The sequence below is a fragment of the Manis pentadactyla genome, chromosome 9, assembly GCF_030020395.1.
Source record: "Manis pentadactyla isolate mManPen7 chromosome 9, mManPen7.hap1, whole genome shotgun sequence".
Classification (NCBI taxonomy): Eukaryota; Metazoa; Chordata; class Mammalia; order Pholidota; family Manidae; genus Manis; species Manis pentadactyla.
In genome coordinates, this window is record NC_080027.1 from 14,329,549 (window position 1) to 14,350,514 (window position 20,966).

The window sequence follows — 20,966 nt, forward strand, 5'->3', positions numbered from 1 at the left end:
GGACTGGATCCCTGGAGGCGGCCGTGCGGGCCCGCGAGGGCGGCTAGGTCCGTGTTGCTAACGTCCGGGCCGGGCGCCGGCTGCGGAGCTTCGGGCCAGCTCGTCGCCTCCCGCCTCTCCCCTCCAGCCCCCCGCGAGATGGCAGGAGGAAATAGCGCGCGGCCCCTTTAAATTTACCCAGGAGCCCTTAAAGGAGCCCCAGGGGCCCCAGACAGGAGTCCCCACCCCGGTCCAGCCCGCTCCGCCGAGCGAGCAGCCAGCCGTCCGTGCGGCCGGCGGCCCCGTGCATGCGCCCCGCGCACCGGGGTCCCAAGCACCCAGCGCTCCGCGCGGGGCTCCGCCGGCCCCGCGGCCCGCTGCCCCGGGGCCCCGCTCCGCAGCGCAGCGCATGGAGCCCGGCGGGGACCACCGGAGCCGGAGCGGCAGCGGCAGGGGCGGCCCCGGGCCAGCAGCGGCCTCGGCACGGGGCCGACGGCTGCCGCCCGCTGGATCGAGCGGCGGCACGGAGCCGGAGGACGACGACGGCGGTAAGAGCCGGGGCCGGCGGCTCGGGCGGGGGCCCCGGCATGGGGGAGGGGAGCGCTGCGACTCCGGGCTCCTGGCCCCTCTCCGCCGCCGAACAAAGCGGGGGACGCGGGCAGGGCGGCCGGGGGCGCCACCTGGCGGGCGCAAATCGCGGCTGCAGGGCTAACGGGGAGCCCCCCGCCCAGCTTCGGGGTCCACCCGCGGGGCTCGGGCGGATCCACTCCCCCTTAAAGGGCCCCGCGGCCCCCGCCTTGGAGGCCAGGCGGGAGGGGCCCCAAAGGGCCTGGTCAGGCGCCGCAGGGCGCGCGCTCTAGGCTGTTGGACTCGCGGCCCCCTCTCCTTTCTCTTTCAAACTCCCAGGTGGTCTGCCTTATCCAGCCGTCTCTTAAAAGTCTGCCCAGACCATGGGTCCCTTTCGGGGCTTCTCCCAGGGGAGCTGAGCTGGGAATTCCGTTGCCTCAAGTCAAGCTGCTCCTCTCTTTTGGCTTTGCTTAGAGATAGGAACCCTTTTCCTTCACGTTCTCCCTTGGAAAGAGCATGGCACGCCTCCGGGGGGCCCCACCACTTCCTTCTCCACTGCGGGCAGTTTTTAATGGGCTCCCCCACAAAGGCAGACACCCCCTCCTTACTCCGCGTAACCTCCTCCCTTCTTTTCAGAAAATTTTGCCACAATTTCTCAGCTCTAGGGGGACCAGCCAGGCTCGTTTGCTCTCAGACACTGATTTTTACTTTCGCTGCTGCAGGGTCGAGGCCTTAAGACTCGTGAAGGTTCTGTCCTGGCTGGGGAGGCTCAGCCCTAAGCTCCGAGCTCCCCTCCCAGAAATTCCCCATCCCCTTTTGTTTTTAAAAAATCTCAGCTCCTCCCCTTTTTTTTGGCTCTTAAAGGGCCAGTCCACCTTAAGACTCGCATAGATCCTGCGCTGGAAGGATGCTTAGAGATCCGCTAGCTATCCAGTGCCTTTGCAGACAAAGAGGGTTGGCCCAGAAAACGACATGACCTATCAAAGATCACTAAGCAAGTTGCCAGTGAGGTCAGGACCGGAACCCAGGTCTCTTGACTCTGAAGCCAGTGCTTTTTATTCGGATCTGCTTAAAGCAAAAACAAACAAAAACCACAATGGTTGACAGGAGCCCTCTCTGATCCTGTCTTTTGTTTCCTGACCCTGAGATTCTCCACTGGGAGAATGACCACATCTGTCCATTCAGCTTATGTGGCCTGGAGACCCTTTTCCAAATAAAATAGAATTCAAACTAGGGAAGGTGGGGGGACTGCTCGGGGTCTCTGAGTGTTTGGCAAAAGGGACCGTCACTGGGTTTGTGGGCTCTATGCTTGGGCCTCTCCAGTGCCTGCCCTCTGATTGCTGGGCAGTGGCCGGCTCCCTGCCAGAGCAAAAATAAATCCCCAGAAAGACTTAATGGGTTCCAGTGGGTGGTAGCCACTCCCTGCCGCAGAATCTTCAGTAGCCACTCTGTTGGCCTTCCTGCCTGTCCCCTTTCAGGGTCATCGCCTCTCCTAGACTCTAGGGAAGTCAAGGTCCTAGAAACTCCTTTCCCAGGAGGTGTTGACAGCTTTGTCAACACCTTTGTTGGGGATCCCTATCATGGATCTGGAGGATCCATTGGAGGAACTGACAATGCTTAGCACCCTCTTAAGACTCTCAGGAAGCTGCATTTGAGGCATTATTGGAAAAGGGGAGAAGATTTGGGTGGGGCCATCCTGGCTGGGGCCCGAGACGGGTGCGTCCTGCTTGCAGGCCTGGATGCAGACAGATGCCCCCTTTGTTCTTCTCGCCCCGCTGCCCGCTTGCACCGCTGTAACCGCCTGGCATGCCGCACTCCTGGCTTTACTCCTACAGCCCTTGTCCAAAAGGGTACCGTACAGAGCCTGTCTCCATGGTCTTCACTTTATTTTATAAAAAGTGAAAGCCAGTCCCTCACATGCCCTCATCCTTTTTTCTTGGTCCTCTTAAAGGGTCCTCGCTCTCTGCAAAGGGCCAAAGTTCCCATTGCCTGCTCTCCCACACCCTTTTACTGCTGCTGCGGTCCGTTTCCTGCCCCTGGACGACCCCTCCCCCACCTCCCTGTCTCAGGCACCAAAATCAAAACCCTGGGTTCTTTCTCTGGAAATCGGAGACTGAAAAACTGTCTCCCTTTTTCCCTCTTCAGGGCAAGATCTTCAGCTGGAAGGGGATGCCTTGGGGTCCTGGGGGAGTGCCCCCCTGTCCTCCTCCAGGGCCAGGGGACCAGCATCTTCAGGCAGGAAATACTCAGACCACTGTGAGGCCCGGGCCTCGAGGCCTGGAAAGAGCCGCATCCCTGGCCGGGACCACCGGCGCTACTACCACGACCACTGGCGGCTGGAGTACCTAATGGACTTCAACCCGGCCCGGCATGGCATGGTGTGCATGGTGTGCGGCAGTTCCCTGGCCACTCTCAAGCTCAGCACCATCAAGCGGCATATCCGCCAAAAGCACCCCTACTCCCTGCATTGGAGTCCACGGGAGAAGGAAGTCATCAGCAACAGCTGGGATGCCCACCTGGGGCTGGGGGCCTGTGGAGAGGCAGAGGGCCTGGGGGCCCAGGGGGCTGAGGAGGAGGAGGAGGAAGACGAAGAGGAAGAGGAGGAGGGGGCTAGCCTCCAAGCCTGCCCGCCTAAAGGCCCAGGTAATGCAAGATGAGAGGCAGGGGCCGGAGTAGTGGGTGGGGCCAGGTGGGACCAGCCCTGGCTTCTCAGCCTGCAAGCTGATATTGAGCAAGTTACTGCTCCTTTTTGCAGTGGGGTCCACTTCTTGCCCTTACTGTACAACAGCAGGGGAGGGACGACAGAATGGGGTGGTCTCCAAGGCCCCTGGCATTCTGTGGTATTTAGAAGGATCAAAAAGAATGGAGGCTGGGGGACTGGCAGGAGGCGGGGCTGGGAGCAGAGGGTGCAGGAAAGGTGTGGCAAACAGGGACATCCAGGAGAGGGGCTCCAGGAGGAGCAGGTGGGACCTAGGGTTTGTGTGCAGGCATATTAAGAGGTTGGAGGAGTTAAGGCCTGAGGAGAGAGGAAGAGAAGGGCAAAGCTCAGGCTGGGGGGCTCAGTGTCCAGTGAGGAAGAGGCTTGTGGAGGACCCGGCTGTGGTGGGGGGTGGCTCCCCAGAGGGCCAGCATCTCAGTTCCTTCCCTCCCTCAACCCTTTCAGGCAAAGCCCCAGCTGGTGGGGGCAGCCGGCGCCAGCCGCGAGGGGGCCCAGTGGCACCCCGGGCTCGTCGTAAACGCCTCTCCTCCTCCCGGAGGGCCGGGGGCAGCAGGGGGCTGGGGGCCCGGCGCCTGGAGCGGAGGCTGAAGGAGTCCTTGCAGAACTGGTTCCGGGCAGAGTGTCTCATGGACTATGACCCTCGGGGGAACCGGCTGGTGTGCATGGCCTGTGGCCGGGCACTGCCCAGCCTGCACCTGGACGACATCCGTGCCCACGTGCTGGAGGTGCACCCCAGCTCCCTGGGGCTCAGCGGCCCCCAGCGCAGCGCCCTGCTACAGGCCTGGGGTGACCAGCCTGAGGCACAGTCTGAGCTCACCCAGTCCCCACCAGGTGCGAGGCCCATCCCAGGGCCGAGACCCCCTCAAATTGGGGCTGCAAAGTGGGGTCTGTGACCAAAACCGGGAGGGATTCACTCCCCGGCCATCGTCCTCCCCCAGTGGCCGGGGCCTCTAGCTTGGGGCTGGGGTGAGGGGCAAGGGACCCCCTCTACGTGGGTAAGGGCAACCCAGCCAGCAGGCTGAGCCCCTCTCCCTCACCCCTTCCCCAACAGACGATGACCTCGTCCCCCAGGACCTGACCAGAAAAAGCCGGGACTCGGCCTCCGCTGCTGGAGCCCCCTCCTCTCAGGATCTCAGCCCCCCAGACGTAAAAAAGGAAGAGGCTGGCTGGGTCCCTGAGAGGCCCGGGCCCGCAGAGGAGGAGCTGGAGGAGGGCGAGAGGGTGGGGGACCGGGGCCCGGCGCCGCGCGGCCGCGACCACCGCCGCCACTACCAGGAGCGCTGGCGGCTGGAGTACCTCATGGAGCTGGACGGCGGCCGGCGCGGCCTGGTGTGCATGGTGTGCGGGGGCGCGCTGGCCTCGCTCAAGATGAGCACCATCAAGCGGCACATCCGCCAGCGCCACCCGGGCTCCACGCACCTCAGCGGGCCGGTCAAGGCCCTCATCGCCCAGGAGTGGAGCGAGAAGGCCGCCCACCTGCTGGCCCTGGGGCTGCCCTGCCCCGAGTCCCCCAGGGACCCCACCGCCCCCAGCACAGCCTCAGCCTCCGAGGAGGGGGGAGGGGAAGAGGAGGAGGAGCCAGAGGAGTGGTGGGGTGAGCCGGTGGAATCCGGAGCAGGTGGAGCGGGCGCGCGGGCGCAGGGCCCCGGGGCAGGCAGGGAGAGGGGGCCGGGCGTGGTGCCTGGGTGAGAGGGGCTGGGGAGTGTGCAGGGCTGAAGGGCAGCCTGGGGAGCCGGTCCAGAGGGCGACGGCGGGGTCCGTGAGGCCGGGACGCAGGGCCCTGGTTGCGTGCCCCCTCACCGGCTCCAGTGCAGTCCTTTGTCCCTTCTCAGGCGAGGTCCCGCTTTCCCCTGGGGAACGGTCTGAGCGGCCGGCCGAGGAAGAGGAAGACGACGAGGACGGCCAAGAGCCCGGGGGGCTCGCATTCCCGCCACTGCCCCCGCCTCCGCCTCCGCCGCCCCCGCCGCCGCCGCCCCGCAGCCGTGAGCAGCGGCGGAACTACCAGCCGCGCTGGCGGGGCGAGTACCTGATGGACTACGACGGCAGCCGGCGCGGCCTGGTGTGCATGGTGTGCGGGGGCGCGCTGGCCACGCTCAAGGTCAGCACCATCAAGCGGCACATCCTCCAGGTGCACCCCTTCTCCATGGACTTCACGCCGGAGGAGCGCCAGACCATCCTGGAGGCCTATGAAGAGGCGGCGCTGCGCTGCTACGGCCACGAGGGCTTCGGGCCGCCCGCCCCGGCGCCGCGCGACGGCGGCGCGGACCTCAAGGCGGGCGCCGTGTGCCGGGCGTAGGGGACGCGCGGGGCGGTCCCGCCCTGTGCCCCGCCAGTCCTCAGGCTGGGAGACTGTTCCCGCGAGCCCGGCCGCGGCCGCTGCCCCCCGCTGGCCGGGCCGGGCGGAGACTGGGGACTGGGTGGGGTCGCCAGCTTCCGCTCGGTGCCACAGGGCCCCTGGAGCGAGTCGGCGAGCTGCAGGAAGCGCCCTCTCCCTTCGGACCCGGGGCCCCGGCCTCTCTGTACAGGGCCGCACGTTTCCGGAGAAGCCACCGCGGCCTCCGAGCTTTTGCAAGGAGGGCTGGAAGCCTGCGTCCGGCCGCCTCCCGCGGGGCGATCCTACGCCAGGCCGGGACGCGGGCGCCGACAGTCAGTATTAGGGCCCTGCGGGGGCGAGGCGGGCTGGCCGCGGCGGCTCCTTTCCCCGGCCTGGGGCCCAGCTTTTTGTGGCGTTGCACGCCTGCAGGCATAGCTCCAGGTCGGGGGCGACTGCTGCCCGGGCCTTCGTATTTTCCGCGGCTCGGAGGCCGGGACTGCGGGCGGGGGCGGGGAAGGCGTGCGAGACCGCCGGCGGGCGGCCAGGGTCGGGGCGGGGTTGGGGCGGAGCTGGGCCGGGACCCGCCTGCCCGCCCCTGCCACGCCTGCCGGCCCGGGATCTTGTAAAGGGATCAGCACTTTTTTTTTTCTTTTTTTTTTTTTGCTCCTCTCTCCTTCTCCGGGGACCTCCATTTACCCGTAAGCTCGTCTGGGGCTCCTGCTTCAGCGCCCCCTGGGTCTGAGCCCGGGGCACTGGAGGTCCCGGCAGCTGGCGTTATATTCTCGTCTCACACTCCCGTATCCCCCAATCCCGTCCCCTTTGTACGCGGTGGACGCGCCAGCCATTCTCCCCTTTCTCAGCTCCCAGGGCCTGGGGCCGGGCCTCAGCCTTCCTTTCCTAACCCGCGGCGGCGCCGGGCCCTGTGGGGCCGGGAAGGGGCCCCGCGATCTCCCAGGCAGGTCCGAGAGGGATGTGTAGATTCATTCTCCTGTGGAGAACAGGTGGCCCCGAGATCAGGCCCTTTTTGCTCTTTGTATTTTATTTTGAAACTGTATTTAATGCTTTTATATGAAAGGGAGGGGCGGGGAGAGAGCTGTCCCAGTCACCCTTATGTGCAAATGTCTTATTTATTATGCGTGTATCAGAGATAAGCTGTGAGGTGGTGGAGGAGGGACCTAAGACAAGGAGGAGCGAGAAGAGGCGGGATGGAAGGACCCCAAACACCCCACACTAACGCGTGGCTCTCCAGGCCCGTCCTCTGGGCCCCAGCGTCTGCTTTACACAGGCCAGGCCCGGTCCTTCTTCTTAGAACCTGAGGTGGGTGGGGTCACCCGGTGGGACTTGAGGGCTGGGGCTGGAGGGGGTTGGGCTCTGGCACCTGGGCCCAGGGGCGCTTTGAGTGCGTGGGAAAGCAGCGAGTAAAGAAGCCCTTTCTTCAATCCCAGCGTCCTCCCCCGCCTCCCAGGCCAGAGCCCAAGGTTCAAGTGCCTCAGGCCCAGTCCCAACGACTCTTCCTGATTGGGAATTGGATTTTATACCAGATTTTTATAGCATTTTTATATAATTCAAGATGGTCAGAGTTGGAAAGACCTTGGAGATCAACTAGTACCCGCCTCCCAACCCCTTTCACAGTTCCATAAAAGTGAAGCCCAGAAACGGAAATCACACAGCCAGGTAGAAATAGTGTAAGAACTAGAATAGAAATCTCAACTCCCAATTCAGTGTTTGCACTACACCAATACTGCCTCCCAATCTATGGTGAGTTACTCAAATAACTCTCCATTAGGCCTGCCAAAGAACGGCACTTGCCAGGGGCTGCAGGCCACTGCCGTGCTGTAGTGGCCTCCTGGGGATGGCCAAGAACTGCACGTGGGATGAGTATTGTCAGGGCAGCTCTCGCCAACACGGGCTTCCGCGGGACAGTGCAGACAAGTCTCCTCCCTCAGATCCAGGAGGGGCTGTGTGCTGCCTGCCCTGAGGCCTCCCTCGTAGGACGGGGGCTCTGACGGGTTCCTTATCCATGCTGCCAGGGATTCAGGAAATACTGCCGTTGTCAGTTGACTGAAAAGTGAATTTCCAGTGTGCTTGACCCTCCAGGGTCTTTGAGACAGTATTAGAAGTTTGACAACACGGATTACAGGGCTACCTGGCTGGGCACTGCCATTCTTTTATTTCCCTTCATGTACATTTTCAGATCCAGAATGAGTATTCCACCACTCCTGCTACTCTGCCTGTTCAAAAACAGTAGGCAAATCCGGGCAACCTATTACGGTCACCCAAGCCCACTGCCGAAGTTCAGGTAAGCTAGGGCAGAGAGCAGGTCAGGAATGGTTTTTCCTCTCAATAGGGAGGACAGGAGTGGATGTCTGCATGGAGAGGCAGCCACAAGCACTTCAGTGGTTTTCAAAGTGTGGCCACTAGACCAGCAACATCACATTAGGAACTTATTACAAATGCAAATCTTTAGGGCCCTCACCTCACTGAATCAGAATGGGTGGGGCTCAGCAATCATTTTGACAAGGCTCCTATCATCTTGCACAGGCGGTCTAAGTACCAGTGACCTAGGAAGTGCCACTGTAGTGATTCCTGCTTCATGGTTGTGCCCTCATGAGGTTGGGCGTTAGGGACTAGGTGGTCCCCATCTCTAGGTGTGCCTCCTCCTCGCCTTGTGAGTCAAATGCAAACAGATGAAGTTTCTTCATGAATTTTTTAATGGTATGCTTGCTATTATGGCCAATATGTAAATGTTACTCTGAATACGTATTTATGTACCATGTTAGTGACATTATTCAAACATTTGTATGTGTATTTGTGAAGTTGTTTGCATCCATTTTTTTAATTACTAAGTTTTCTAAGAGGTTATGTTGAAAAAAAATTTTAATCCAGCTTGAGGGTCATAGGCAGCCTTAGTTTTGGGGAAGAGCAAATCTGAGGGGACAAATTCTTTCAGCAAAGACCTGATGGATTTACTTTCCATTTTCTATGGTGACTGGCAATTTAAGTGCATTGTGGCTGTGTTTGATTTGTAGGCTGCTTCGTGTCGCAGGCAGGGAACCTTCCTAGGTTGGTGTGAGGCTGAACTGGGCTAACAGACCCCTCTGGCCCCTTCCTAGCTTTATAATCTTTCTCCTAAGGTCACCTCTTAGAGGGCCTCGTATTTTCTTTCAGAAACCAAATGCACAGCTTTGCTCTGTAACAAATTCTGCAACCTTGGGACTCATTACCAGTATCAACTATCAGTTGCTTTTCAAAGCCTCAGAAGTGGAGTGGGGATGGGGGCCAGGGGAAGCCTTGTTTGGTTTGTTCTTCACCCAAAATGTGTATAAAAAATAAAGTTAGAATGACACCACAGTCACTGCGTTCTTTAAATTTTTTTTATTAATACCACATCAATTTGTAGTTTTACAGGAACCACGATTCAAGTTCCTTAGGTGCTACTGTATTTTTATGTTGCACGCACATACAGGCACACAGTTTCATTAGTAGTTTTTCACCTATAGGTTTTTCTTAAAAAACAAAGACAAAAAAAATTCCTGTGTGGCACAAAGGTCCATCCAATTATCTAAACACAGCAGTAACAAAAGAAGAGCTAGGTGTGGAGGTTTCCAGTGCAGAAAAAGGTCCTTGGGAGGGGAGCCCAACATGATCAGTGCACTGACTTCCCGGAGGGCAAAGGCTGGGATGGAGAATGCATTTCCTACTGTGACATGAAATTGGTTTAAAAATTCAGAAGAAAAGGGGGCTAAGAAAATAAGAGAATGGAGCAAGGCAAGGATACCTTTTACCCATCTAAGTGCCTAATTTTCCCCCAAACTTAGTAAGAAAACTTCCTTCTGCAGAGCTGCATTGGGACCGGCAAAGACTACAGCCCTTACTTCTAAGCCACCAGTGTGTGTTCCCTCTGGGTTACTGCAACTGAGTTAAAACCTGAAGGAACTCAAAAGATGACTTTTCTTTCAATTTTACTGAATTTTCATGTTGGAAGGAGAGGAAGACACCTGGATCAGTCTCAGATGGGAGTCAAAGATTCCCAGTTGCCCTCCATTTGATGTGAGTTGATGTGTTGTTGTCTTTTAATTGTGCACAGAGCCCATCAACATAAGCTTACCTAAAGCTTTTTGGAAAACACTCAAAACGAGCACCTGGGCCACAGTACAGGTACAAAGACATTTTATGTGCCTGAAAATGAACCCTCAAAACATAACACCTACAAACTAGCCTTAAAGTTAGAATGCCCTACGAACCACAGATGCACTTCTCTATGCTTCATTTGTGGTCTCTTGGCTAGACACATATAATCTCTCAAGCCAGCTCAGTGTTGGTCCGTAGGGTGAAGCGATGGGCTCAGGTTAAAGGTGTAGCATGTGAAGGACACAGTAGGGAAGAGATGAAAGAAAAAAAGGCCTTTGTGTTTTTGTAGTTCACCTCTGTAGTCCCCCCCCATGGACTGAGACAGGATTACAGTAACTCAATGACTGAGGAGCCGACATGCAGATTATTTTTTTTCTCTAACAAGTTTACAGCAGCGTACAGCAGTTACAGACATTTATTTCATAATAGAAGAGAATGATCATTCTTATTAAACTTGAGGTGAGGTGGGTAGGGAAGAGGGAGGAAAGCAAATTCAGGAATGAGTCCCCAAACTAAAGCTCAGAACTAGTGTCCAGAGCACATGGCAGCGCTTCCCCCAACGGCGGGGCCTTTCCTCTCCTCGTGGTGCGTGGGAGACGCGGTGGGGCCGCAGCACTGCTGCCGCCGATCCCTCTCCAGGCCCACTGCCCACTTTCATTCTTGGTTACCAGTCGGCATCTGGGAATTGGGAATTACCACTACCACCTATGAGTTATTCATAGAGCTGAAAATTATATCCTGAAGCAAAGAAGAGGAATATTAGCAGGAGCTGCTCACATTTTTGGGCAGGAAGATGGGATCAAGGGTTGCCAAAAAAACCCATGGGAAGGAGTCCCACTCTTGTCCCCAGATAATTTCTTCATAAGTTAATCATTATTTCTTAACTTAAAAATAAGGGCAAAACTATGATGGGAAACTGTAAAAGTAGTCCTTGAAAATTGGATAGAAAATCCCAAGAGATGTGTTCTCTTTCATTTTGAACAGAACAACTCAAAATGTGTATCTTTCATTTTCTCCCTTACCCTTTCAAGCTATAGCTAAAGGCTCCATCACCATGAAGGTATTGATTTATCCTATTAATTTGGCTCTTTCCTTATTCCTTTGGGTTCTAAGATATCAATTCTTTTTTTAGTCCAATTCTTGTGCTTGATATTGAGGGTAAAGGGAAAGGAGGGGAGAAAACACCAAATTAAAAAAAAAAGCTTGGAATGCAGGCTCAAGCTGACACCGAGCATGTTCCTTCATAGTACAAGTAACGATGCTTTAACTATTAAATGGTGTTTTAGTAACTGTTGTGTTCCTGGTTTCCATGTACTTATTCTGCCTTTTTTTTGGCAATTCCAGGGAGTTTTGCTTGGATCCTATTGGGGGAAGAAAAGAAGAAGAAGATGGTGAAAAACTGACAGTATAGTCCTAGGTTCTTGTTTTAACAGTGATGCTAGAAGAGGTCCTGGACTGCTGGAGCAACGTGAAAAACATTCTCCCATTTCCACAGGGTTTATCAGGATGAGAAGAGGCAGGGGCCAAGTGGGGCCTGGGATGAGCTGAGGGGGCCACCAAGACCCACCCCTCTCTCTGACATGGTGCCTGCTGCCCATCCCCTCCACTACCTGAACCTCCTTGTCCTGGGTCCTTTGCTGGGGATTCCAGGGAAGAATAAGGGGCATCTGGACACATGCCTGCTGACTGCGCTCTGCACACCAGCAGTGTAAGAGCCCATTTCTCAGGGAATGCTAAGTTACCCACTAGTGTCATTAAAGAAACAGGAGTCAAAGGTCAAGATGGCATATAAAAAACTATAGGAACTGGCAACAGTTCCCAGCCCTATTTAGGACACCAAAGCTGCCTTTTATTTTGTGTATTAAGGTCACCCTCAATAAGGTCACTGACACCCCTGAGCTAATGTCAGAGGTCTGCCTCACAAACGGTACATTCCAGCAGGGGGCCTGCGTAAGCTAACACTGCTGATGACGTCAGATTTAAAGTTAAGCTACAATCATCTTTCACAACCATGAGGAAATAGCAACCAGATACATATTCGTGCTACTTGTCCTTGCCTGATTGTAGCTTCAGTGCACACCTAAAAGAGCAAAGAGCAGGTAAATACCCTGGCATTAAGTAGAGCTGCCTGGATATATTCAGTTTCCACTTATTAAAGCTGGAAAAAGCACTAAAATCTGGAGGATGAAAGGGACTGGTGGGTGCGGGGAGCACAAAGGGTATTTTTTAGCTGTTCCTGATGTGATATTTTCTTTCTTGAAGAACACTTTAAGAAAATATGGAAAATGTTAACATTTTAATTGTGTTGGGTTCCATAGTGTTTGCTATAATTAAAAAACAAAAAAAGGTTCCTTGATGTGGGGAGTCATAAAATCATCTACCAATATTTTATTACTTGGTTTAAATATCAAATTGGTTAAAAATAATTTTTAAAGGGAAAACAGAGGGATTGGGTAGTCTTAGGAAGAGGCATCTTTTCAGCCTTAAGTCATTTATTTATTAAAAAACATATTTCTGAAAAGAAAGAGAAGAGTTTAACTTAAAACTGATATATGTGAAAATAAATGAAGTTAAGTAGACATCCATGAATATTTAAAAGCTATTTAAAGTCATTTAAAAGAGTGATCTTGAGTCCACTGATTCTTGTTAGTCTAAGACATAAAGGATGTTTTTTTAAAGAGGTGGGTAAAATAATTTATAGTAAAATCAAACCAAGGATTTTTTTCAGGGTGAAAATGACATTTTCTGCATCAGCATTTTGCCAGGGAGACTAAAAATAGCAGGGAAAAAAACACACATGATGAAATGTGGAACCTCAGCATACTTACTTTTCAATAATCGACTTAGTCTGATCTCGGGCGATGCCAACATAGTGATCAATCTGCGTCTTTAAGGAAGAAAAGTGACTCAGTTGTGGCAACACACAGAATAACAATTTTCCTGAAGGAAATGTTCCTTTGTCTAGTTTAACCATTAAAAAAAACCACTACTGTATATTCTGGAAAATAAAAATAATGCCCATTTTTTAAAAAAACTTTAGGTTTCAGACTTCAAATTATGCCATCAACACCCCACATTATGTTGAAGTAAAAATCAATTATTCCCTTTGCAGAGGTAGGTCTTACCTGCTAGATGTTTTCCTCTAGAGATACTGGAGTATATGTAGTATTTTCTGAATACTAGAAACTGTGCGTCTAATCTATGTACTATAATCACAGATGTGTTTTGGCTCCTGGGTAAGACTAATTCATTTGCTACCAAAAAGCTATAAATAAAAGTCAGTTGACGGATGATTTAATGTATAAAGAACAACCTCACAGCATCTAGTATACTCTATATACACCATTCCACAATGTAAGAATCTGTTTACTTTTATACCACCCTATATGACCTTGGAAATTTACATTTCTTTGCAGATACCAGCTTTTATTTCTTTAAGCAATTTTTCCAACTTATTGAACAGATACTGTATCCATGTGATAAAAACGCAAAAGGCATACAGCCGGGTATAAAAGTGAGCCTTCTATCCTGCCCTTATCTCTCCTAGACATTCAGCTTCTCTCCTTAAAGGAAACCTCTGTTACCAGCTTTTTCTTTCTGTTATCAGTTTCTTATAAAATATACCTATAAATTAGACTATAGAAATGTTTAGAAAAAGACTGCTCCAAACTTTCAATACCTAAAAAAATGAACTAAAACTAGTCATATATATCAACTGGCATATCTGATTTGAAAAAGACAAATGCTTACCTTGTATTTCTCATAGACAATTGGAACACTGAAAACGAGCAGTTCAGCTGTAAGACAGAATCATGGGAAATGGCAAGTATAAATGTGAGATAGTCACAAAGTCCAGAGACTCAAGTAACACATACGCTTCTCCTCATGAAATACAGGGAAACACAGATCTTCAATATGAGAAATGCTGGCTAGAATTCTCAATTAAGAAGTTACATCAAGGTACAGAGGCAGCCTTCCTTGTACCACAAATAATTTCCAAATTATGAAAATGGTTTCTACAAAAAAAGATCCCATATTCAAAGCAAATCTAAATGACTCTCCTTTACTTCTAGTTGTTTTGATAGTATTTTATAGTTAGGATCACTTAATAATGCTATGGCCAAAGTCAGGTTCCTCCAATATCTAATTCAAAGTCTCTACAGACATTACAGACTTGGCCATGTGGAAGGAGTGGAGCCATGCTGGGCATTCTTTTTGCTCTTACTCTCATCAGTTACTTCAAAGAGCATGGAGACATTTTCCTTGTCACCTTACCAAGAATCAGAAGGGTGATTCCATTGAAAACGGCACCAACATAGGTCATCAGCCACATGAAGACAGCCAGCTGGTGAAGGCCAACATCCAAGGGTTAAGCAGGAATAATCATAATGCAAAATTCAGGTTAACTGATGCTATTCTCCTGTAGCTAATTAATCAACATAAATTAGGGATGAATGCCATAAATAATTTCATATAAACAAGGTATTTTTTCTCTACTGTTTTAACATATCCAAAAATCCAAAATGAAGGTTACCCCAATTGCACTACACATTTGAGAATGCATAAGAGAATTCTGTAGTTGTCTTAGTCCCAAAGATGGACTGTAACTGCACTTACATCAATTACATCATCCCTGTTCTAGGTATAAGTACCTTCCCTGCTTACTCCTATATTCATTTGTACAGTTTGACTGAGATAAGCAGATATATTCATTTTTGTCTAGTAAGACCCTATTTACTGTTTTTCTTCTGAATTGTAACTTAGTCTCTGGTTTTCCTCAGCCTCACCAGCAGAAGCTGTAGAAGCAACTAACCTTCAAAGAATCAACCAGATCTTCCACCAGAAAGAGACGAATGATGAGTTTCAGGGCCCTGTTGATATGCACCATGGCTGCATTCATGTAATTATGGAAAGCTTCCGAGGACAGAGCAATGTCTACATCCAGGTAGGCTCTTCCAGAAGAAGAAACAACAGTCATACATTTGACATGGAAGGAGATATCTTTCTGTTAGCAAAGGAATTCTTTAAGAATGTGAAATTCCCCCAAGAGAGCATTTTAGAAATATTTAGGGGCATTTTTTGCTGTCATGGAGTGGGGTGGGGTGGGGGTACCACTGTCATGTAGTGGATGGAGGCAAAGATGCCAGAAGTCTGCAGAGTGTGGGACAGTCATGGACAAAAAGAACTGTCTTATGTCCTGCATAATTTTTATTGCCTCAGAGGATATTCATAAAAACAGACCTATTTGTAATTATTGAGAGCCCAGAGCATATAAAAACAAGGTATTTTTTCCTCCACTGTTTTAACATATCCTAAATTTTCTAAACCTGTATTTTGTTTATGCTAAAACTTTGCTAAGTTTTTTTCATCATTTTGGAAAATCACATCTAATTGGAGATTATACTTTTAGGTGCAAGTATCTGATATCTTTATTGTACTTCTTTTGGTATAGTCATGTTCAAGCAATTAAATACTGACTGAAATACATATTATTTAATTAAAAATGTCTTTCTATTTTATCACTCCTTTATATTACAGTTGTGATCTATTAAAAAAAATTTTGTTTATAGACATATTATGAAATTTCCTTTCAAAATGATGAGAAAATTACAGAAAAAGATAGAAAGACTTGGACCTGGGTTCTGTTCCCAAATGCACTACAGAATTGAGATGCAACCATGTGCTCTGAATGTGTTCATTCACTCAGTACTTACTGAGTACCAGACATCTGGCAGGTGCTGGGGGTATCAGGAAATTAAGATTAAGACTACTTATACTTTAAAAAGCCTAAAGTCTTGTGGGAAAAACAGAAGAGTAAAAGGCATGTTTTCCTTTCCTATTTATGAAGAAAATAGTTACTACCAAAAGGTGTAAAAATCAGATGCTGTACATGTATAATAAGCATGTGGGGGGGGGGCAGGGGGAGGGCTGTGCAACACAGTGAAGATAAGTAGTGATTCTACAGCATCTTACTACGCTGATGGACAGTGACTGTAATGGGGTGTGCGGGGGGGGACTTGGTGAAGGGGGGAGCCTAGTAACCATAATGTTCTTCATGTAATTGTAGATTAAAGATAACAACAACACAAAAAAATCAGATGCTATAATTAATGCAACTTAGCAAAACACATTTTATAAATCCCTAACATGTCACGCAAAAGGGGAAAAAATCCTGCTAAGACATTTGAGCTTGTGGCAAAACAGTAAAATTCATTCACTCAGTCATTTGGCAACTACTGATTTGTTAAAACTAATTTGCAGTAACCGTTTTAATGCCACATATAGTTTAAATTATTGATGAAAGTAGGAGGACTGGAGCTGCAGCCAGACACCTATTCTGTCACAGTTGTGGGTGATCACAGCAGGGTTTCTCTGTAAGAAAAGGGTTTAAGAAAACCCTGTCATTTGCTAATATTACATGTTTTTTATGGGCTAACATTTTCAAGAGAAGTGTGAGGAAAAATATTTGTTAAAGTTACAGAACAGTCAGAAAAGCTAGCAACTGGACTCTAGAAATGCATGACTTGACTTCAAAGCTTGCCGCTGCCATTAAGAAAAGTAAAGGAGATTTAAGAAGGAAATCAGCAATAAAACCAAGAGCAAACACATCAAATTCTGATACTGCCAAGAGCACAGTCTCAACACCAAGATTTCAAAGTTGTTTTAAGACTTCACATGTGGGGCTTAAACATGTACTGGGCCCATTTGAGTGCTGTCCTAGATGCTATGCTTTCTCTACTCCCTGCTCAGGAATTTAGATAGTCCTCTTTGGTCGTAGAAGTGTGAGCCTCCAGTCTGTCAAAAAAGTTCAGGGTTCCTAACTTGGTCACTTCTTAAGGTGGTTTCAAGGTTTTTGGCTAATGTTCCATGTTACCCATCAGCTGCATTGTCCCTGAAGTTCTAGTCAAATCTGACTTAGATGTGACCAGCCTCAGTGAACCCCTCCACTAAATCAGAGAGTGTTAGTTGTGACACTTCAACTCACTTGAATGGATGGCCTTCTTCTGACTTCTGTACAGCTTGGATGACAGACTTGTAGACCCTGAAGCTGATGGTGACAGAGAGAAGAGCCAGGATGAGGTAAGAAATCACACTGATGACACTGAAAGCTGCCAGGGAAAGCAGCATGACCAGTGTGGTGCCAAAGACAAACCCAGTTTTCTTCACATCTCGCCAGAAAATCAGATCGTGTACTGCCAAAAGAAAAGGGAACACAAGTTATACACCCACGCACCAAACACAAGGCAGAACTGCTCTCTGCCTGTGCCCCGCATGCAGCACCACGCCAGCGCGCACTTACAGGCACACCCCTCCCCAAGAGAATTTGATAAGTCAAAATAAATTGTATCACACTGCCAAAGATTCCTTGGGAACTTATTTTTTAGAAAAAGCTATGGAAGTACAATGGGGGTAAAGTGTCATTTACTTTAAATGTTTCAGCAGAAAGGACAGTAGTGCAAATGTAGTAAAATCTTGGTACTGTTACCTGAATTAACAGGTCAACAAAATTGCTGGGTCAACAGACTATAAAACCAAAGATAATTTGAAAGGTATAAATTGGGGTGGGCAGAGAAAGTAGTGAATAAAAACACACTCTGCTCCCTTAGTGTTAAGTTAACAATGAAACACCATTCTCGAGTTCATCCGAAAGGAACTCAGGAAGGATTATGGGTAGAGGTCCATATAGTTATCTAAATAATTTTTTTTTTTTTTAAATAATTATTTTTTATTGAAGGGTAGTTGACACACAGTATTACATTACATGAGTTTCAAGTGTACAACACAGTGGTAGAACATTTATATACATAATTCTAGGTTCCAGCTATCACCCTACCAGGCTGTTACAATATCTTGACTATATTCCTTATGCTATACATTACATCCTGGTTACTAATTTATTTTACCATTGGAAGTCTGTCCTTTTTTTTTTTTTTTTTTTTTGTGAGGGCATCTCTCATATTTATTGATCAAATGGTTGTTAACGACAATAAAATTCTGTATAGGGGAGTCAATGCTCAATGCACAATCATTAATCCACCCCAAGCCTAATTTTTGTCAGTCTCCAATCTTCTGAGGCATAACAAACAAGTTTTTACATGTAGAACAAATTCTTACATAATGAATAAGTTACATAGTGAACAGTACAAGGGCAGTCATCACAGAAACTTTCGGTTTTGCTCATGCATTATGAACTATAAACAGTCAGTTCAAATATGAATACTCATTTGGTTTTTATACTTGATTTATGTGTGGATACCACATTTCTCTCTTTATTATTATTATTTTTAATAAAATGCTGAAGTGGTAGGTAGATACAAGATAAAGGTAGAAAACATAGTTTAGTGTTGTAAGAGAGCACATGTAGATGATCAGGTGTGTGCCTGTAGACTATGTGTTAATCCAAGCTAGACCAGGGCAATAAAACATCCACGTATGCAGAAGATTTCTCTCAGAACGGGGGGGTGAGGTTCTAAGCCTCACCTCTGTTGATCCCCAATTTCTCACCTGATGGCCCCCCTGCGACTGGTTATCTAAATAATTTTGAATCACAGTAATTTTGAAAATGAATGGGGACAATTAATAATGAGGAAGTAGGTATAAACCAAGACTATCTGTCCCACGAAAGTGCGACTTAATGGTTGGCAACATCCAAACTGGAAAACTCTTAAATTCTTCTACTTAAAGATACCTCAAAAACTCAGGGTGTAAACCGCTAGCAATTACTGCCAATCTAGTAGTGACACGACGTTTGAATTTCAATTTGTAAAGGCTAACTTCAACACTAATAGCCCTAATAAAGGTTTCTTCTGTGCTGTTCTTTGTTTATAAAGAGCAAGAGCTTTGGAGTTGGAGAGACATGAGTTTGAGTCCTGGTAATCTTTAGCCGTATTACCTTAAATAACCTTTCTAAACTTATGTTCTCTCATCTGTGAGATGAAGGAAGTGACATCTATTTTCTGTTTTAAGGAATCTATAAGGCTAATGAATGCAGAATGCTCATCATTGTAAACAACACGCAGCAAATACTAAAATTTTAACTACAATCAGAATATGGTTAGCTCGGAAGACTGTAATTAAGGGTAAAATGAATTTGCATCTGATTCAAGATGACCCACTCGTATCTAGTTCTTCCCCATATTCAGCTACAATACTTTTCTCTGAAGCCTAGCCTTGCTAGAGCCAAAGGAACCTTAACTTGAAACTAACAAAATACTAAAGATACGCTGATTGTATAGGAGAAATAATCACTGGTTTAGAGATTCTGCTTAGAGGATGTGACTTACTAGGAGAAAGAAGAGGTATTATGATTCCTGATGGGAAGCCAAGAGTCCCAGATTGTGATGTTGCAAAGGAGAGAGAACTGGGAGACAACTCACTCAGGCTCACTGAATTGGACAGACAGCTGTTTGGAATGCTGCCTACTTGGGAAAGCAAACGCTCAGCAGGTAATTCCTGCAGGCTGAGTCCAAGTAGATACATGTTACAGTTCACATGACAACAGTAACAGTTTCACCACAGAATGCTTAGTACTGGAAGGAACTCATACCATGTGCCGCCTCCTGATGTAATGCACTAAGGACACAATATCATTTCTATGGCACTTTTGCCAAAAACATATAGCCTGAATCTAATGAGAAAACACCAAACTCAGATTGAGAAATCATCTACAAAACAAATGGCCTGTATTCTTTAAAAATATTAATAGTGTGAAAGACAAAGAAAATCTGGAGAACGTTTTCAGATTAAAGGAGAGTAAGAAGACTTGACAACACATAAATGCAAAGTACGGCCATAGAGAGGACACTGGACAAGAGGGTACAACAGCTATAAAGGACGTCATTGGGACAACTGACAAAATTTTAATATGGACTATGTAAATTGGTTGAGTTGAAGTACTCTATCAATGTTAAATTTCTGAAATTTGATAAATGTATTGTGATTATGTAAATCAAAAAAAAACTTTTGTTATGGAAACACATTCCAAAGTATTTAGGGGTAAAAGGGCAGGATGTTTGCAACCAGTTCTTAAAATGGTTCAGGAGAAAAACAATGTTGCTATAGAGAGGGAGGGTGAATGATAAAGCAAAAGAGACCAAATATTACCAACTGGTGAACTAGAGTGAAGGTTATAGCGGAGTTTTTTGTGTAGGTGTACCTCATTTTTTGGTGTTTCACTTTGCAGATATTGCTGTTTCTATAAATTGAAGGTTGTGGCAACCCTGCATCAAGCAAATCTAATGGCGCCATTTTTCCAACAGCGTTTGCTCACTTTGTGTCTCTGTCACATTTTGGTAACTCTTGAAATATTTCAACCTTTTTCATTATTTTTTTTGTTACTGTGATCTGTGATTAAGACTTGCTGAAAGCTCAAATGATAGCATTTTTTAGTGAGAAAGTACTTTTTAATTAAGGTCTGTACTTGTTTTAGACATAATGCCATACTTAACAGATTGCTGTATAGACATACTTCTATACGTACTGGGAACCCAAGAAGTTCACCTGACTTGCTTCGTCCCAACATTTGGTTCATGGTGGTGTGCTGGCACCCAGCCCACAAGGTTGCTGAAGTATGCCTGTAGTATGCTTGCAACTCTTAAGTTTTAAACATTTGAAAGAAAGAAAGAGAAAAAACAAGAACAGCTTAGATAAGACTGCAGCCAGAGTCTAAGAGAAGGAAAAAGGGATAAAGACACTTCATACAAATTACAAAGAGTCACTTATCCTCCTGAACTTTACTGCCATCTGCTGGAAAATGGTCATAAGAAATATTCAAAACTACAATGATAACACATGTGAATGGAGTTCCCTGGAAGTGTGCAGTACACACCTTGCATAACAGTATGGAAGGCCCTGGGGTTGGCCTTAAAATCAATGGGAGGATTATGGTCTGGGCCAGAAGGTGGACATCCTGACTGAAGGAGGTAACAGAGAGAAGCTAGGAGAAGACGGTGCCATACATGGAGCGTCTTGTCTGGGAGATGCTCTTCCTGCATGACTTCCCATGGTGGGCCCCTTTACCTCACCCAGGTCCTGGGCCCTGGGACACCTCTGCAGAGACAGCCCACTTCCTCTAACACCCCCGCTCCTTCCATCACTCTCAGTCTCTTTATTCTTTCTTCAGAGCACTTATCACCTTACTTACTTACACCAGGCTCTTCAGACCTGTTGTTGAATGCTGAAACACGGATTCTACTAATGATCAAGAGACAACATACCCACAATTTTCACTTGTTTTCTGATATTGCCTCTCAATCT

General features: G+C 48.3%; 2 protein-coding genes across 5 annotated transcripts in view; one reads left to right on the plus strand and one right to left on the minus strand.

The window, feature by feature from the left end:
• Positions 1–369: 369 nt before the first annotated feature.
• On the plus strand, positions 370–8,930 carry ZFTA (zinc finger translocation associated). 2 transcript variants are annotated; one of them, XM_057506959.1, is made up of 5 exons: positions 370–527; positions 2,692–3,189; positions 3,710–4,096; positions 4,317–4,883; positions 5,098–8,930. In XM_057506959.1, exons 1-5 carry the CDS (start codon positions 389–391, stop codon positions 5,559–5,561), a joined length of 2,055 nt encoding a protein of 684 aa, XP_057362942.1. In that variant the 5' UTR covers positions 370–388; the 3' UTR covers positions 5,562–8,930. The 2 variants fall into 2 exon arrangements, with proteins under 2 accessions (XP_057362942.1, XP_057362943.1); XM_057506960.1 differs by having other exon boundaries at positions 4,317–4,859.
• A 1,177-nt stretch (positions 8,931–10,107) lies between these two features.
• RTN3 (reticulon 3) overlaps positions 10,108–20,966 on the minus strand; it is a 54,416-nt gene continuing 43,557 nt past the window's right edge. For all 3 annotated transcript variants that reach the window (XM_036926506.2, XM_057506958.1, XM_036926514.2), the window contains 6 exons: positions 16,696–16,903; positions 14,524–14,662; positions 13,986–14,055; positions 13,461–13,507; positions 12,539–12,597; positions 10,108–11,071 (listed from right to left, as the gene is read on the minus strand). In XM_036926506.2, coding sequence (XP_036782401.2) covers positions 11,026–11,071; positions 12,539–12,597; positions 13,461–13,507; positions 13,986–14,055; positions 14,524–14,662; positions 16,696–16,903 — 569 coding nt within the window. In that variant the 3' untranslated portion in view covers positions 10,108–11,025. The remainder of the gene's footprint in view (positions 11,072–12,538; positions 12,598–13,460; positions 13,508–13,985; positions 14,056–14,523; positions 14,663–16,695; positions 16,904–20,966) is intronic.

What these genes read in the sequence shown, in the direction of transcription:
- ZFTA (XM_057506959.1), top strand. Translation starts at nt 389, where the DNA reads ATGGAGCCCGGCGGGGACCACCGGAGCCGGAGCGGCAGCGGCAGGGGC. An exon ending in GCCGGAGGACGACGACGGCG is followed by an intron (nt 528 to 2,691) that starts GTAAGAGCCGGG and finishes TTCCCTCTTCAG; the next exon opens with GGCAAGATCTTCAGCTGGAA. An exon ending in GCTCACCCAGTCCCCACCAG is followed by an intron (nt 4,097 to 4,316) that starts GTGCGAGGCCCA and finishes CTTCCCCAACAG; the next exon opens with ACGATGACCTCGTCCCCCAG.